The 18554-nt window shown below is 46.9% G+C and overlaps 1 protein-coding gene across 2 annotated transcripts in view; it reads left to right on the forward strand.

Annotated features, from left to right (window-relative positions):
* LOC109864991 (bromodomain-containing protein 8) overlaps nt 1–18554 on the forward strand; it is a 45861-nt gene that overhangs the window by 9721 nt on the left and 17586 nt on the right. For both annotated transcript variants that reach the window (XM_020453099.2, XM_031797598.1), the window contains exons 5-16: nt 86–208; nt 421–501; nt 678–742; nt 858–1018; nt 1291–1482; nt 2346–2442; nt 7666–7820; nt 7949–8398; nt 8487–8686; nt 8928–9020; nt 9108–9176; nt 9324–9609. In XM_020453099.2, the coding sequence (XP_020308688.1) occupies nt 86–208; nt 421–501; nt 678–742; nt 858–1018; nt 1291–1482; nt 2346–2442; nt 7666–7820; nt 7949–8398; nt 8487–8686; nt 8928–9020; nt 9108–9176; nt 9324–9609 (1972 nt within the window). The remainder of the gene's footprint in view (nt 1–85; nt 209–420; nt 502–677; nt 743–857; nt 1019–1290; nt 1483–2345; nt 2443–7665; nt 7821–7948; nt 8399–8486; nt 8687–8927; nt 9021–9107; nt 9177–9323; nt 9610–18554) is intronic.

An 18554-nucleotide genomic window follows, 5' to 3' on the forward strand; every position in this document is an offset into this window, starting at 1 on the left:
TCTGTTGCGTAGGCAGCTCTCCAGCTGTCATCAGAGCAGTTCCCACATAGTGTAATCATGTGTCTAATGTACATTGCTGTTTCAGGCGTAAGCGTGGGGAAAAGGGTGAGGTGGTGGAGACCATCGAGGATGTAATCGTTCGAAGACTTACTGCCGAGAGGATAGAGGAGCTGAAGAAACTACTGAGAGACACACAGGACAAATACAGGTCAAGACATATGGGCACTCTTGCTCACACACCCATTCAACCTCTCACTCTGTCTTTCTGTCTCTCTCTCTCTTGTTATCTCTCTCACATTACACACACTCATGCACTCTCCCGCTCTCACACATTAAACCCATCGCGCTCAATGCATAGCCAATGTTTCTGTTCAAAGCCATTGTAGATGACAATGTGACCTCTACTTCCTGCTCTGACAGGAAGCTGAAGAAGGAGGTGGATCTGATCCAGACCGGACATCTGGACTCCCGGCTGGAGGATCTGTGGACAGAAGTATCACAGTAAGAAACCGGTCTGTCTGTCCACCTGTCTGTCTCTCGATTTGTGTCTGCATGTCTGTCTGTCCACCAGTGTCTTTGTGTTTATTTGTTGTATACACTACATTGTGATTCAGAGTGTACATTCTGTACCAGATTTAGCAGTGAAGATTGTGTTTTAAAATGGTTTTGTTTGGAAGGAAAAAGAAGCAGGATGAGGATGAGGCAGATCTTAAGAGGAAGGCCACAGATACAGCCTATCAGGGTAAGCTTTGGCCTAATAGTAATAATAATCATCCAAATGTTTGGGCACCACTGATTGGACCAATGATTAAGCTCAGGAACTACTAGTGATAACAACCCTTACTCTCTGATCTCAGCTCGCCAAGCGGTTAAGAACACACCCAAGCGGGTGCCCAGTGTCACTGTACGCTCCCCTCTGGGTGCCAGTCCCACGAGCATGGAGGCACAGACAGATACCCCCACACCCCCAACAGACACAGCCATGCCCCAGGCAGAGGAGACCTCTGGCACTATTGTGGTAAGGGAAGGACCCAAGTACTGGTCATCATATGCCTGCTTTGTTTAGCTTTTTGTCTTCAACAGTTGTTGATGTGTGTATTGGTAGCAAATGACAAGTGACTTGCGTATTCTGTATTCAAGCACTGCCTTGCACTTCCATCAGCATGCACGAAATGGGTCAAATACGGTCTAAGAAAAATTCTATCAGTATTGGAAGGAATACAGTGGAAGTGCTGTGGTCTATTAAATAGAGGAGGATGGGTTTTTTTCTCCCCCATTCTGTCCACTTAGGCCCAGGGGGTGGCTGTGTTTCTACCATCGTCGGATGCTCCAATGGTGCTGCCTAAGGAGGGAAGCCTTGGGTCTCTGGTAGATGACTCCCCACAGAAGAGGCTCCTTAGTCAGAAGTCCACACCGCCTCCCTCCCCTCTCCTCTCAGAGCTGCTGAAGAAAGGAAGCCTAATTTCTGCTAGCCCCAGACTGGTGAGAAATACAGAGGGATTTTTTTTAAATTGATGATTTGCAGTAATAAGGGATGAAATTATTGGATTATTTTGTGTTATATTGGATTATATTGGGTGGATCTGTTTTAGGGAGAGAGTCCAGATTAAGTTTGACTTCACAAGCTACTGGTGTTGGAAATTCCTGTTTCAATTTGATCACTCTCTTGTTGCTGAGAATTTTGCTGCACCGCAGGAAATGCAGATGAGCTCCGTGATTTACATAAATTCACTGAAAACCCACACTAACACATGGTTATATTAAAGCGGCAATCAGCAGTCGCTACATACATTTTTTGACTTATAAATGAATGATATGTACCCATTCATTCTTGAAGAATGTAACTTCTAAATGCCTCATGAGCTTAGTTCAACTGTCATACCCCATCAGAACTACAAATATAATCTTGTTTAACTCCAATATTTGTAAATAAAACAAATGTAAACAAATGTAAACGGCATAGTCTCAAAATATGGTTAAAACTATGATTTTTGACGTAATGGATGGTCAATCCTTGCATCCATAGCTCTGTCTATGCATTTTAAAGTGGTTACATTTCTCCAGCCTCATCCATCAGCTTTTTATCGAAACAAACTTTATTGTTTCAACTGCGAATTTCCCCTTCAACAATATTGCACTTTTCATGTAGCCTACTTTTGGCCAGCTAATAGGCTAACCACAGATCACGCAATATTATGGACTAGACATTCAATACCTGTTGCTACAGAATTCAATTTCTGTGACCATAAAGGTCAAATTCAGATCCTACATCTGTACCAAGCCGCTCAGTAAAAACAGTTGAATCAGGGATATTGTGTGTTGTTGATGTAATCTCTCTGGGTCAGGTGGTGGAGGGGGATGTTGCTGCTGCAGGACTGGCTAATGGAGGAGTTCCCACTACAACCCTTGATATCCCAGCAGGCTTTGAGGTCGCCAGCTCCGGTAACTATGGCAACCGTGATATAACCCGACACGCTAGCTGGCTGGCTGTTACGTGTTTGGGTTTATTGGTATTTTAGTTGAGTGCTATATGTGCTGGTGTGTGCTTCTGTGCTTTAAATGTTTTTTTTAGAAGCAAAGTGTGTGACTTGGTCCTTTTATTAGATGTACTTTGTTGTGTCCAACAGGAAACATTACCCCCCCCCCCCCATTACCCAACACAGTTTAAAACTGTCTCTCATCTGTTTCTACTCCCCTCTCTCCCAAACTGTCTGTCATTGTTTCTCTCTCTCTCCTACACTGTCTGCCTGTCAGTGTTTCTCTCTTCCTCCCACACTGTCAGTCTGTCAGTGTTTCTCTCTAAACCCAGCTGTCTCTCTCTCCCACATTGTCTGTCAGTGTTTCTCTCTAAACCCAGCTGTCTCTCTCTCCCACATTGTCTGTCAGTGTTTCTCTTTAAACCCAGCTGTCTCTCTCTCCCACATTGTCTGTCAGTGTTTCTCTCTAAACCCAGCTGTCTCTCTCTCCCACATTGTCTGTCAGTGTTTCTCTCTAAACCCAGCTATCTCTCTCTCCCACATTGTCTGTCAGTGTTTCTCTCTAAACCCAGCTATCTCTCTCTCCCACATTGTCTGTCAGTGTTTCTCTCTAAACCCAGCTGTCTCTCTCTCCCACATTGTCTGTCAGTGTTTCTCTTTAAACCCAGCTGTCTCTCTCTCCCACATTGTCTGTCAGTGTTTCTCTCTAAACCCAGCTGTCTCTCTCGCTCTAGAAAGGGAAGGAATATCTACAGTGGCAAGAAAAAGTATGTTGAACCCTTTGGAATTACCTGGATCTCTGCATACATTGGTCATAAAATGTGATCTGATCTTCATCTAAGTCACAACAATAGACAAACACAGTCTGCTTAAACTAATAACACACAAGCAATTATATGTTTTAATGTTTTTATTGAACATCATGTAAACATTCAATGTGGAGGGTGGGAAAAGTATGTGAACCCTTGGATTTAATAACTGGTTGACCCTCCTTTGGCAGCAGTAAACTCAACCAAACGTTTTCTGTAGTTGCGGATCAGACCTGCACAACGGTCAGGGGAAATTTTGGACCATTCCTATTTACAAAACTGTTTCAGTTCAGCAGTATTGTTAGGATGTCTGGTGTGAACTAGAGGTCGACCGATTATGATTTTTCAACGCAAAACCAATTATTGGAGGACCAAGAAAAGCCGATACTAATTAATCGGCCGATTAAAAAAATAATATATATATTTTTTTTTTTTTTGACGTTTTTATTTTATTTAATGTATTTGTAATAATGACAATTACAAACAATACTGAATGAAACTTATTTTAACTTAATATAATACAGAAAATATAAATCAATAAATCGGGGCGGCAGGGTAGCCTAGTCGTTAGAGTGTTGGACTAGTAACCAGAAGGATGTGAGTTTAAACCCCCGAGCTGACAAGGTACAAATCTGTCGTTCTGCCCCTGAACAGGCAGTCATTGAAAATAAGAATGTGTTCTTAACTGACTTGCCTGGTTAAATAAAGGTAAAATAAATAAATTTATCCTCAAATAAATAATGAAACATGTTCAATTTGGTTTAAATAATGCAAAAACAAAGTGTTGGAGACGAAAGTAAAAGTGCAATATGTGCCATGTAAAAAAGCTAACGTTTAAGTTCCTTGCTCAGAACATGAGAACATATGAAAGCTGGTGGTTCCTTTTAACATGAGTCTTCAATATTCCCAGGTTGTAGTTGTTATAGGAATTATAGGACTATTAGGACTATTTCTCTCTATACAATTTGTATTTTATATACCTTTTTACTATTGGATGTTCTTATAGGCACTTTAGTATTGCCAGTGTGACAGTATAGCTTCCGTCCCTCTCCTCGCCCCTACCTGGGCTCGAACCAGGAACACATCGACAACAGCCACCCTCGAAGCAGCGTTTACCCATGCAGAGCAAGGCGAACAACCACTCCAAGTCTCAGAGCGAGTGACTTTGAAACGCTATTAGCGCGCACCCCACTAACTAGCTAGCCATTTCACAACGGTTACACCAGTCTAATCTCGGGAGTTGATAGGCTTGAAGTCATAAACAGCCCAATGCTTGAAGCACAGCGAAGAGCTGCTGGCAAAACGCACTAAAGTGCTGTATGAATGAATGCTTACAAGCCTGCTGGTGCCTACCACCGCTCAGTCAGACTGCTCTATCAAATCATAGACTTAATTATAACATAATAACACACAGAAATACGAGCCTTAGGTCATTAATATGGTCGAATCCGGAAACTATCATCTCGAAAACAAGACGTTTATTCTTTCAGTGAAATACGGAACCGTGTCGTGGAATTTTCCTCTATTTGCCAAATCATGAGAGCAAACCACACACAAGTCAGAGTTAGTTATCACAAAGTCCATCTTTAATTATATGAGCTCTATCACAACCCTGTGACTCTCAGATCAATTCAGTGTCTATCAAGGAGTTCTCTGAGAGTCCCTCACACATTTCAACTGAGATCCTTTATAGCAAAGACACATAGTGAGACAGCATAGGCGTAATTTACCGTTCAGCTTTGTCTCCTAAACGATGTTCTTTTCTCAAACTCAGAACCATAAACCAATCCTCCATATCAACAGGCATATATCAAATCCATCCTATCTTGACAAGATCACAGAGACACCCTGACTGGCACACAGACATTGTGGAGCCAAGAGATACACGCTTGACCTCTCCCCTCTCTCCGGCCCAAGCAACTTAGTCTTGACATAGAACAGATACTGCAACCCCGCCACAGTATTATACAAAATAACATTCTGATGAGAAGTAACTTACAAACATATGATGAATATAAAACATCTTACCTATGTTACCAACCAATTCTGATTATTCCCCAACAACCGTTCCGTATTTTATCTAACGGGTGGCATCCCTAAATCTAAATATTCCTGTTACATTGCACAACCTTCAATGTTATGTCATAAATACGTAAAATTCTGGCAAATTAGGCGGCCCAAACTGTTGCATATACACTGACTCTGCGTGCAATGAACGCAAGAGAAGTGACACAATTTCCCCTGGTTAATATTGCCAGCTAACCTGGATTTCTTTTAGCTAAATATGCAGGTTTAAAAATATATACTTCTGTGTATTGATTTTAAGAAATGCATTGATGTTTACGGTTAGGTACAGTCGTGCAACGATTGTGCTTTTTCCGCAAATGTGCTTTTGTTAAATCATCCCCCGTTTGGCGAAGTTGGCTGTCTTTGTTAGGAATAAATCGTTTTCACAGTTCGCGACGAGTCATGTTAGCAGGCAATATTAACTAAATATGCAGGTTTAAAAATATATACTTGTGTATTGATTTTAAGAAAGGCATTGATGTTTATGGTTAGGTACACAATGGAGCAACGACAGTCCTTTTTCGCGAATACGCAAGGCATCGATTATATGCAACGCAGGACACGCTAGATAAACTAGTAATATCATCAACCATGTGTAGTTAACTAGTGATTATGATTGATTGTTTTAATTTAATGCTAGCTAGCAACTTACCTTGGCTTCTTACTGCATTAGCGTAACAGGCAGTCTCCTCGTGGAGTGCAATGTAATCAGGTGGTTAGAGCGTTGGACTAGTTAACTGTAAGGTTGCAAGATTGAATCCCCAAGCTGACAAGGTAAAAATCTGTCATTTTGCCCCTGAACGAGGCAGTTAACCCACCGTTCCTAGGCCGTCATTGAAAATAAGAATGTGTTCTTAACTGACTTGCCTAGTTGAAATAAAGGTGTTTTAAAAAATCGTCTAAATCGATGTCCAAAAATACCGATTTCCGATTGTTATGAAAACTTGAAATCGGCCCTAATTAATTGGCCATTCCGATTAATCGGTCGACCTCTAGTGTGAACTGCTCTCGAGGTCATGCCACAGTATTTTAAATCGGATTGAGGTCAGGACTCTAACTGGGCCACTCCAGAAGGCATATTTTCTTCAGGTGTTGATTTACTTCTGTGTTATGGGTCGTTGTCCTGTTGCATCACCCAACTTCTGTGTATTGATAGTCTTACATTCTCCTGAAAAATTTATTGGGAATTCATTTTTCTGTCGATGATAGCAAGTTGTCCAGGCCTTGAGGCAGCAAAGCAGTCCCAAACCATGATGCTCCCTCCACCATACTTTACAGTTGGGATGAGGTTTTGATGTTGGTGTGCTGGTCCTTTTTATTCTCCATACATAATGTTGTGTGTTCCTTCCAAACAACTCAACTGGAGTTTCCTCTGCCCACAAAATATTTTGCCAGTAGCGCTGTGGAACATCCAGGTTCTCTTTTACGAACTTCCGACATGCAGCAGTGAGTTTTTTTGGACAGAAGTGGCTTCTTCCGTGGTGTCCTCCCATGAACACCATTCTTGTTTAGTGTTTTACGTATCGTAGACTCGTCAACAGAGATGTTTGCATGTTCCAAAGATTTCTGTAAGTCTTTAGCTGACACTCTAGGATTCTTCTTAACCTCATTAAGCATTCTGCGCTGTGCTCTCTCTAGGGAGAGTACCAACAGTGCTGAACTTTCTCCATTTATAGACAATTTGTCTAACCGTGGACTGATGAACATCAAGACTTTTAGAGATACTTTTGTAACCCTTTCTTGCTTTATGCAAGTCAACAATTCTTAATCTTAGGTCTTCTGAGATCTCTTTTGTTTGAGGCATGGTTCACATCAGGCAATGCTTCTTGTGAATAGCAAACTCAAATTTTGTGAGTTTTTTTATAGGGCAGGGCAGCTTTAACCAACATCTCCAATCTCGTCTCATTCATTGGACTCCAAGTTAGCTGACTCCTGACTCCAATTAGCTTTTGGAGAAGTCGTTAGCCTGGGGGTTCACATACTTTTCCCCAACCGACACTGTGAATGTTTAAATTATGTATTCGATATGGACAAGAAAAATACAATAATTTGTGTGTTATTAGTTTAAGCACACTGTCTATTGTTGTGACTAAAATGAAGATCAGATCAAATTTTCTGACTAATTTATGCAGAAATCCAGGTTATTCCAAAGGGTTCACATACTTTTTCTTGCACTGTATGTAAAGAGGAACATGCATCTGATTTCTACTCCCAGTGATACCGGTGTACTATTTGTGGTGACACATGCCTCTTTCTCTCTCTCTCTCTCTCTCTCTCTCTCTCTGTCTCTCTGTCTCTGTGTGTGTGTTCAGTCGGAGAGGCGGTAGTGAAAGCAGAGCTGGGTGAGGAGTTGGAGCTAGTGAAGGAGGCGGGGCTAGTGGAGGAGGACCTGGTAGCTGTTTCCTACATGGGGGATGAGCTGGACCTGGAGACAGTCGGAGACATCATCGCCATCATAGAGGAGAAGGTAAATAGTGTGGGGGGGTGCAGCTTTTGACCTAAATATCTCTGTAGTAAGCGGCCTTGTTTGTGCGCACTCATCACAGTCCTCTCTCTGTGTGTATCTCTTTCTCTCTGTCTGTCTGTATTTCTCAGGTGGATGACTCTGTGGAGGCTCTAGATGCTGCAGCAGTGGAGGCTGCTCTCTCTCTCTGTGAGGAGGCTGTTTCTGCCGGCCACTCCCTCTCAGGCCCCTGGGAGGCCCATGACTTGAAGTCCTCAGAGCCTGGGCCCACGGTTCAGTCTGACCCCACACAGGGGCTTCAGGGTGGAGCGGGAGCTAACCCTGGGGTCCTGGAGCCAGTTACAGAGAGTGGAAGGGGGGAAGCCAAGGAGGGATTAGAAACAGTGGGGACAGACGTTGCTCCTTCTATTGCCGCTGACGACAGCCTGGCAGGAAGTGAGGTCACAGAGGAAGGAGTTCTCACGGTGGAAGGAAGCCTGAGCACAGCTGTGAAGACTGAGAATGAGGAGTGGACCCAGCCAGAACCAAGCACACCCTGCCTAGACTCAGAGGACAGTTCTGGATCAGGGAAAGAGTCCAAGGTAATTGTCCTCTTTTCAGTAACACTCACACACGCACCTTTACCAGGTGCAGTTGAATTATCATCTCTCCTTGTGTATCTTTATGTAGGAAGTGAAGGATGAGGATGGAGGGAGCGACGGGGATCCTGATGAAGAGGTGGAGATGAAAGAGGAGTGTGGAGAGGGGGAGGGGCCCTACCTATCAGAAGTAGAACCGGCAGCCAGTGAGAGTGAGGATGGCTATGGCCCCTCCTCCCAACGCTACACCACAGCTGATTCGCTAGCCAGCAGCCCCGCCTCTTCTCAGTTGTAAGTTTCCAACCCTGGTCCTTGTATCCATGGCAACTCTTAATCTGAACATGCCATCACAAGCCTGAATAAAGCAAGTCAACTCGACCCTTAAAAATGCGTTTTGACCTATCCCCAAGATGAGGGGTGGTTTCTCTGTAGTAAGCTGTCTTGTGGACTTTTGTGCACTATCATCACAATCCTGCCTGTCTCTCTCCCTCTACCATTCACCTACCCTCCTGTCTGTGGATCTCTCTCTCAGCTCGATATGTGGGGAGGATCAGGAGGCCGTTCAGGCTCAGAAGATCTGGAAGAAAGCCATCATGCTGGTGTGGAGAGCAGCAGCCAATCACAGGTCAGCTCTTAGACATATTGGCTGTTATTGAGCACATGGTTAAGGCACTGTAGGGTTTGCCTGATCTGTTGTTGTTATCTGTGACAGGTATGCCAGTGTGTTCCTCCAGTCTGTGTCTGATGACATCGCCCCTGGTTACCACAGCATTGTACACAGGTGAGAGTGCTATAAGAGAAAACTGCTTGTTTGCTGAATTATATGTTATGTACATATGAAAATAAAATCTATATGAACAATATAAGTACATACTAACCTTCTCCTCTAAAACACACACACACTCCTCCCTAACACAACCACACACAGACCCATGGATCTGTCGGCCATCAAGAAGAGTATCGAGGCAGGTCAGATCCGTACGACAGCGGAGTTCCAGCGTGACATCATGCTGATGTTCCAGAACGCGGTGATGTACAACAGCTCTGACCACGATGTGTTCCACATGGCCCTGGAGATGCAGAGGGACGTTCTAGAACACGTGCAGCAGTTTCTGGCCACTCAGCTCATCATGCAGACCTCAGAGTCCTCTATCTCCACCAAGAGCCTCAGAGGCCGCGAGGGGGGCCGCAAGCCGGGGGAGCCAGCGGAGAAGGTAAAACTAGACTAGACACACACCTCCGCATCGACACCAACGAGCCAAGACATAGGACAGACTCTGTACCCATCTCATGCCCCAATAATCTTATCTTGCCTCTCTCCTAACCGCCCTGCCATTACACTTCCTCTGTAGGAGCATGGAGCCTCTGTCTCCCCTCTCCATTACTACTGTCTGTCTACTGTCTCTCCTTTACTACTGTCTGTCTACTGTGTCTCCGTTAGTACTGTCTGTCTACTCTCTGCTCTCCGTTACTACCGTCTGTCTACTGTGTCTCTGTTAGTACTGTCTGTCTACTCTCTCCTCTCCGTTACTACCGTCTGTCTACTCTCTCCTCTCCGTTACTACCGTCTGTCTACTGTCTCTCCTCTCCGTTACTACCATCTGTCTACTGACTCTCCTCTCCGTTACTACAGTCTGTCTACTGACTCTCCTCTCCGTTACTACAGTCTGTCTACTGACTCTCCTCTCCGTTACTACTGTCTGTCTACTGTCTCTCTCCTCTCTGTTAGTAGCGTCTGTCTACTGTCTCTCTCCTCTCTGTTAGTAGCGTCTGTCTACTGTCTCTGCTCTCCGTTAGTAGCGTCGGTCTACTGACTCTCCTCTCCGTTACTACTGTCTGTCTACTGTCTCTCTCCTCTCCGTTACTACCGTCTGTCTACTGTCTCTCCTCTCCGTTACTACTCTCTGTCTACTGTCTCTCCTCTCCGTTAGTACCGTCTGTCTACTGTCTCTCCCCTCTCCGTTACTACCGTCTGTCTACTGTCTCTCTCCTCTCCGTTAGTACCGTCTGTCTACTGTCTCTCCTCTCCGTTACTACTGTATCTCCTCTCCATTACTACCGTCTGTCTACTGACTCTCCTCTCCGTTACTACTGTCTGTCTACTGTCTCTCCTCTCCGTTACTACCGTCTGTCTACTGTCTCTCCTCTCCGTTACTACTCTCTGTCTACTGACTCTCCTCTCCGTTACTACTGTCTGTCTACTGACTCTCCTCTCCGTTACTACTGTCTGTCTACTGTCTCTCCTCTCCGTTACTACTGTCTGTCTACTGTCTCTCCTCTCCGTTACTACCGTCTGTCTACTGTCTCTCCTCTCCGTTACTACTGTCTCTCCTCTCCATTACTACCGTCTGTCTACTGACTCTCCTCTCCGTTACTACTGTCTGTCTACTGTCTCTCCTCTACGTTACTACCGTCTGTCTACTGTCTCTCCTCTCCGTTACTACTGTCTCTCCTCTCCATTACTACCGTCTGTCTACTGACTCTCCTCTCCGTTACTACTGTCTGTCTCCTGTCTCTCCTCTCCGTTACTACCGTCTGTCTACTTTCTCTCTCCTCTCTGTTTCTACTGTCTCTCTTCTCTCTGTTACTACTGTCTGTCTACTGACTCTCTCCTCTCCGTTACTACCGTCTGTCTACTCTCTCCTCTCCGTTACTGCTGTCTGTCTACTGTCTCTCCGTTACCACTGTCTGTCTACTCTCTGCTCTCCGTTACTACCGTCTGTCTACTGTCTCCTCTCCGTTACTACCGTCTGTCTACTGTCTCTCTCCTCTCCGTTACTACCGTCTGTCTACTGTCTCTCTCCTCTCCGTTACTACCGTCTGTCTACTGTCTCTCTCCTCTCCGTTACTAACGTCTGTCTACTGTCTCTCTCCTCTCCGTTACTACCGTCTGTCTACTGTGTCTCTCCTCTCCGTTACTACCGTCTGTCTACTGTCTCTCTCCTCTCCGTTACTACCGTCTGTCTACTGACTCTCCTCTCCGTTACTGCTGTCTGTCTACTGTCTCTCCGTTACTACTGTCTGTCTACTCTCTCCTCTCCGTTACTACCGTCTGTCTACTGACTCTCCTCTCCGTTACTACCGTCTGTCTACTGTCTCTCCTCTCCGTTACTACCGTCTGTCTACTGTCTCTCTCCTCTCTGTTTCTACTGTCTCTCTTCTCTCTATTACTACTGTCTGTCTACTGACTCTCTCCTCTCCGTTACTACCGTCTGTCTACTCTCTGCTCTCCGTTACTACCGTCTGTCTACTGTCTCCTCTCCTTTACTACCGTCTGTCTACTGTCTCCTCTCCGTTACTACCGTCTGTCTACTGTCTCTCACCTCTCCGTTACTACCGTCTGTCTACTGTCTCCTCTCCGTTACTACTCTCTGTCTACTGTCTCTCCTCTCCGTTACTACCGTCTGTCTATTGTCTCTCCTCTCCGTTACTACCGTCTGTCTACTGGTCTCTCCTCTCCGTTACTACTCTCTGTCTACGGTCTCTCCTCTCCGTTAGTACCGGCTGTCTACTGTCTCTCCCCTCTCCGTTACTACCGTCTGTCTACTGTCTCTCCCCTCTCCGTTACTCCTCTCCGTTACTACCGTCTGTCTACTGTCTCTCCTCTCCGTTACTACTGTCTGTCTACTGTCTCTCTGCTCTCCGTTACTACCGTCTGTCTACTGTCTCCTCTCCGTTACTACCGTCTGTCTACTGTCTCTCTCCTCTCCGTTACTACCGTCTGTCTACTGTCTCTCTCCTCTCCGTTACTACCGTCTGTCTACTGTCTCTCTCCTCTCCGTTACTACCGTCTGTCTACTGTGTATCTCCTCTCCGTTACTACCGTCTGTCTACTGACTCTCCTCTCCGTTACTGCTGTCTGTCTACTGTCTCTCCGTTACTACTGTCTGTCTACTCTCTCCTCTCCGTTACTACCGTCTGTCTACTGACTCTCCTCTCCGTTACTACCGTCTGTCTACTGTCTCTCCTCTCCGTTACTACCGTCTGTCTACTGTCTCTCTCCTCTCTGTTTCTACTGTCTCTCTTCTCTCTGTTACTACTGTCTGTCTACTGACTCTCTCCTCTCCGTTACTACCGTCTGTCTACTCTCTCCTCTCCGTTACTACCGTCTGTCTACTGTCTCTCCGTTACTGCTGTCTGTCTACTGTCTCTCAGTTACTACTGTCTGTCTACTCTCTGCTCTCCGTTACTACCGTCTGTCTACTGTCTCCTCTCCGTTACTACCGTCTGTCTACTGTCTCCTCTCCGTTACTACCGTCTGTCTACTGTCTCTCACCTCTCCGTTACTACCGTCTGTCTACTGTCTCTCCTCTCCGTTACTACTCTCTGTCTACTGTCTCTCCTCTCCGTTACTACTGTCTCTCCTCTCCATTACTACCGTCTGTCTACTGTCTCTCTCCTCTCCGTTACTACTGTCTGTCTACTGTCTCTCTCCTCTCTGTTAGTAGCGTCTGTCTACTGACTCTCCTCTCCGTTACTACTGTCTGTCTACTGACTCTCCTCTCCGTTACTACCGTCTGTCTACTGTCTCTCCTCTCTGTTAGTACCGTCTGTCTACTGTCTCTCCTCTCCGTTACTACCGTCTGTCTACTGTCTCTCCTCTCCGTTACTACCGTCTGTCTACTGTCTCTCCTCTCCGTTAGTACCGGCTGTCTACTGTCTCTCCCCTCTCCGTTACTACCGTCTGTCTACTGTCTCTCCCCTCTCCGTTACTACCGTCTGTCTCCTGTCTCTCCTCTCCGTTACTACCGTCTGTCTACTGTCTCTCCTCTCCGTTACTACCGTCTGTCTACGGTCTGTCTACTGTCTCTCTCCTCTCCGTTACTACCGTCTGTCTACTGTCTCTCCTCTCCGTTTACTTCCGTCTGTTACTGTCTCTCTCCTCTCCGTTTTCTACCGTCTGTCTACTGTCTCTCTCCTCTCCGTTACTACCGTCTGTCTACTGTCTCTCTCCTCTCGTTACTACCGTCTGTTCTACTGTCTCTCTCCTCTCCGTTACTACCGTCTGTCTACTGTCTCTCTCCTCTCCGTTAGTACCGTCTGTCTACTGACTCTCCTCTCCGTTACTACTGTCTGTCTACTGTCTCCTCTCCATTACTACCGTCTGTCTACTGACTCTCCTCTCAGTTACTACCGTCTGTCTACTGTCTCTCCTCTCCGTTACTACCGTCTGTCTACTGACTCTCCTCTCCGTTACTACCGTCTGTCTACTGACTCTCCTCTCCGTTACTACCGTCTGTCTACTGACTCTCCTCTCCGTTACTACCGTCTGTCTACGACTCTCCTCTCCGTTACTACCGTCTGTCTACTGTGCTCTCCTCTCCGTTACTACCGTCTGTCTACTGTCTCTCCTCTCCGTTACTACCGTCTGTCTACTGTCTCTCCTCTCCGTTACTACTGTGTGTCTACTGTCTCTCTGCTCTCCGTTACTACCGCTGTCTACTGTCTCCTCTCCGTTATCTACCGTCTGTCTACTGTCTCTCTCCTCTCCGTTACTACCGTCTGTCTACTGTCTCTCTCCTCTCCGTTACTACCGTCTGTCTACTGTGTATCTCCTCTCCGTTACTACCGTCTGTCTACTGACTCTCCTCTCCGTTACTGCTGTCTGTCTACTGTCTCTCCGTTACTACTGTCTGTCTACTTCTCCTCCTCCCGTTACTACCGTCTGTCTACTGACCTCTCCTCTCCGTTACTACCGTCTCTACTGTCTCTCCTCTCCGTTACTACCGTCTGTCTCCTCTCTGGTTTCTACTGTCTCTCTTCTCTCTGTTACTACTGTCGTCTACTGACTCTCTCCTCTCCGTTACTACCGTCTGTCTACTCTCTCCTCTCCGTTACTACCGTCTGTCTACTGTCTCTCCGTTACTGCTGTGATCTGTCTACTGTCCAGTTTACTACTGTCTGTCAACTCTCTGCTCTCCGTTACTACCGTCTGTCTACTGTCTCCTCCCATTACTACCGTCGGTCTACTGTCTCCTCTCCCGTAACTACCGCTTCTACTTCTCCTCTCCTTTACTACCGTCTGTCTACTGTTCTCCCTCTCCGTTACTACCGTCTTGTCTACTGTCTCGCCTCTTCAGTTACTACTCTCTGTCTACTGTCTCTCCTCTCCGTTACTATGTCCTCCTCTCCATTACTACCGTCTGTCCTACTGACTCTCCTAGCCGTTACTACGTCTGTCCTCTGTCTCTCTCCTCTCTGTTAGTAGCGTCGTCTACTGACTCTCCTCGTCCGTTACTACTGTCGGTCTAATGTCTCTCCTCTCCGGTACTACCGTTGTCTATGCTCTCCCTCTCTTTATTACCGTCTGTCTACGTCTCTCCTCTCCGTTACTACCGTCTGTCTACTGTCTCTCTCTCTCCGTTACTACCGTCTGTCTACTGTCCTCCTCTCCGTTACTACCGTCTGTCTACTGTCTCTCCTCTCCCGTTACTACCGTCTGTCTACTGTCTCTCTCCTCTCCGTTACTACCGTCTGTCTACTGTCTCTCTCCTCTCCTTACTACCGTCTGTCTACTGTCTCTCTCCTCTCCGTTACTACCGTCTGTCTACTGTCTCTCCTCTCCGTTACTACCGTCCTGTCTCTTCCTCTCGGTTACTACCGTCTGTCTACTGTCTCCTCTCCGTTACTACCGTCTGTCTACTGTCTCCTCCTCTCCGTACTACCGTCTGTCTACTGTCTCCTCTCCTCCGTTACTACCGTCTGTCTACTGTCTCTCCTCTCCTCTCCGTTACTACCGTCTGTCTACTGTCCTCTCCTCTCCGTTACTACTGTCTGTCTACTGTCTCTCCTCTCCGTTACTACCGTCTGTCTACTGTCTCTCCTCTCCGTTACTACCGTCTGTCTACTGTCTCTCCTCTCCGTTACTACCGTCTGTCTACTGTCTCTCCTCTCCGTTACTACCGTCTGTCTACTGTCTCTCCTCTCCGTTACTACCGTCTGTCTACTGTCTCTCCTCTCCGTTACTACCGTCTGTCTACTGTCTCCCCTCCCGTTACTACCGTCTGTCTACTGTCTCTCCCCTCTCCGTTACTACCGTCTGTCTACTGTCTCTCCCTCCCGTTACTACCGTCTGTCTACTGTCTCTCTCCTCTCCTTTACTACCGTCTGTCTCCTCTCCTCTCGTTACTACCGTCTGTCTACTGTCTCTCTCCTCTCCGTTACTACCGTCTGTCTACTGTCTCTCTCCTCTCCGTTACTACTACCGTCTGTCTACTGTCTCTCCTCTCCGTTACTACCGTCTGTCTACTGTCTCTCTCCTCTCCGTTACTACCGTCTGTCTACTGTCTCTCTCTTCCCGTTACTACACCGTCTGTCTACTGTCTCTCCTCTCCGTTACTACCGTCTGTCTACTGTCTCTCCTCTCCGTTACTACCGTCTGTCTACTGTCTCTCCCTCTCCTTACTACCGTCTGTCTACTGTCTCTCCTCTCCGTTACTACCGTCTGTCTACTGTCTCTCCCCTCTCCGTTACTACCGTCTGTCTACTGTCTCTCCTCTCCGTTACTACCGTCTGTCTACTGTCTCCTCCTCCGTTACTACCGTCTGTCTACTGTCTCTCTCCTCTCCGTTACTACCGTCTGTCTACTGTCTCTCTCCTCTCCGTTACTACCGTCTGTCTACTGTCTCTCCTCTCCGTTACTACCGTCTGTCTACTGTCTCTCTCCCTCCGTTACTACCGTCTGTCTACTGTCTCTCCCTCCGTTACTACCGTCTGTCTACTGTCTCTCTCCTCTCCGTTACTACCGTCTGTCTACTGTCTCTCTCCTCTCCGTTACTACCGTCTGTCTACTGTCTCTCCTCTCCGTTACTACCGTCTGTCTACTGTCTCTCTCCTCTCCGTTACTACCGTCTGTCTACTTCTCTCTCCTCTCCGTTACTACCGTCTGTCTACTGTCTCTCCTCTCCGTTACTACCGTCTGTCTACTGTCCTCTCTCCTCTCCGTTACTACCGTCTGTCTACTGTCTCTCCTCTCTCTGTTACTCTCCGTTTTCTCTACTGTCTCTCTCCTCTCCGTTACTACCGTCTGTCTACTGTCTCTCTCCTCTGTTACTACCGTCTGTCTACTGTCTCCGTTACTACCGTCTGTCTACTGACTCTCTCCGTTACTACTGTCTACTGTCTCCGTTTGTACTGTCTACTGTCTCCGTTACTACTGTTCTACGTCTCCGTTGTACTGTCTACCTGTCTCCACTTCTACTGTCTACTGTCTCCGTTACTACTGTCTACTGTCTCCGTTACTACTTCTACTGTCCCTCCTCTCCGACTACTGTCGCTCCCCTCTCCGTTACTACGTCTCGTTACTACTGTCTGTCTCCTGCCTTGTCTCTCCTCTCCGTTACTACCGTCTGTCTACTTTCTCTCTCCTCTCTGTTTCTACTGTCTCTCTTCTCTCTGTTACTACTGTCTGTCTACTGACTCTCTCCTCTCCGTTTACTACCGTCTGTCTACTCTCTCCTCTCCGTTACTGCTGTCTGTCTACTTCTCTCCGTTACTACCGTCTGTCTACTGTCTCTCTCCTCTCCGTTACTACCGTCTGTCTACTCTCTGCTCTCCGTTACTACCGTCTGTCTACTGTCTCCTCTCCGTTACTACCGTCTGTCTACTGTCTCCTCTCCGTTACTACCGTCTGTCGACTGTCTCTCTCCTCTCCGTTACTACCGTCTGTCTACTGTCTCTCTCCTCTCCATTACTAACGTCTGTCTACTGTCTCTCTCCTCTCCGTTACTACCGTCTGTCCTACTGTGTCTCTCCTCTCGTTACTAACGTCGGTCTACTGTCTCTCTCCTCTCCGTTACTACCGTCTGTCTACTGTCTCTCTCTCTCTCTTCTACTGTTTCTACTGTCTCTCTCCTCTCCGTTACTACCCGTCTGTCTACTCTCGTATCCCCCTCTCCGTACTGCTGTCTGTCTACGTGCTCCGTTACGACTGTCTGTCTACTCTCTCCTCTCCGTTACTACCGTCTGTCTACTGACTCTCCTCTCCGTTACTACCGTCTGTCTACTGTCTCTCCTCTCCGTTACTACCGTCTGGTCTACTGTCTCTCTCCTCTCTGTTTCTACTGTCTCTCTTCTCTCTGTTACTAACTGTCTGTCTACTGACTCTCTCCTCTCCGTTACTACGTCTGTCTACTCTCTGCTCTCCGTTACTACCGTCTGTCTACTGTCTCCTCTCCGTTACTACCGTCTGTCTACTGTCTCCTCTCCTTTACTACCGTCTGTCTACTGTCTCCCTCTCCGTTACTACCGTCTGTCTACTGTCTCTCACCTCTCCGTTACTACCGTCTGTCTACTGTCTCTCCTCTCCGTTACTACTCTCTGTCTACTGTCTCTCCTCTCCGTTACTACCGTCTGTCTACTGTCTCTCCTCTCCGTTACTACTCTCTGTCTACTGTCTCTCCTCTCCGTTAGTACCGGCTGTCTACTGTCTCTCCCCTCTCCGTTACTACCGTCTGTCTACTGTCCTCTCCCCTCTCCGTTACTACCGTCTGTCTACTGTCTCTCTCCTCTCCGTTAGTACCGTCTGTCTACTGTCTCTCCTCTCCGTTACTACTCTGTCTACTGTCTCTCCTCTCCGTTACTACTCTCTGTCTACTGTCTCTCCTCTCCGTTAGTACCGTCTGTCTACTGTCTCTCCCCTCTCCGTTACTACCGTCTGTCTACTGTCTCTCTCCTCTCCGTTTGTACCGTCTGTCTACTGACTCTCCTCTCCGTTACTACTGTCTGTCTACTGACTCTCCTCTCCGTTACTACTGTCTGTCTACTGTCTCTCCTCTCCGTTACTACCGTCTGTCTACTATCTCTCCTCTCCGTTACTACTGTCTCTCCTCTCCATTACTACCGTCTGTCTACTGACTCTCCTCTCCATTACTACTGTCTGTCTACTGTCTCTCCTCTCCGTTACTACCGTCTGTCTACTGTCTCTCCTCTCCGTTACTACTGTCTCTCCTCTCCATTACTACCGTCTGTCTACTGACTGTCTACTGACTCTCCTCTCCGTTACTACTGTCTGTCTCCTGTCTCTCCTCTCCGTTACTACCGTCTGTCTACTTTCTCTCTCTCCTCTCTGTTTCTACTGTCTCTCTTCTCTCTTCTTCTCTCTGTTACTACTGTCTGTCTACTGACTCTCTCCTCTCCGTTACTACCGTCTGTCTACTCT

Source organism: Oncorhynchus kisutch, linkage group LG19 (genome assembly GCF_002021735.2).
Source record: "Oncorhynchus kisutch isolate 150728-3 linkage group LG19, Okis_V2, whole genome shotgun sequence".
Classification (NCBI taxonomy): domain Eukaryota; kingdom Metazoa; phylum Chordata; class Actinopteri; order Salmoniformes; family Salmonidae; genus Oncorhynchus; species Oncorhynchus kisutch.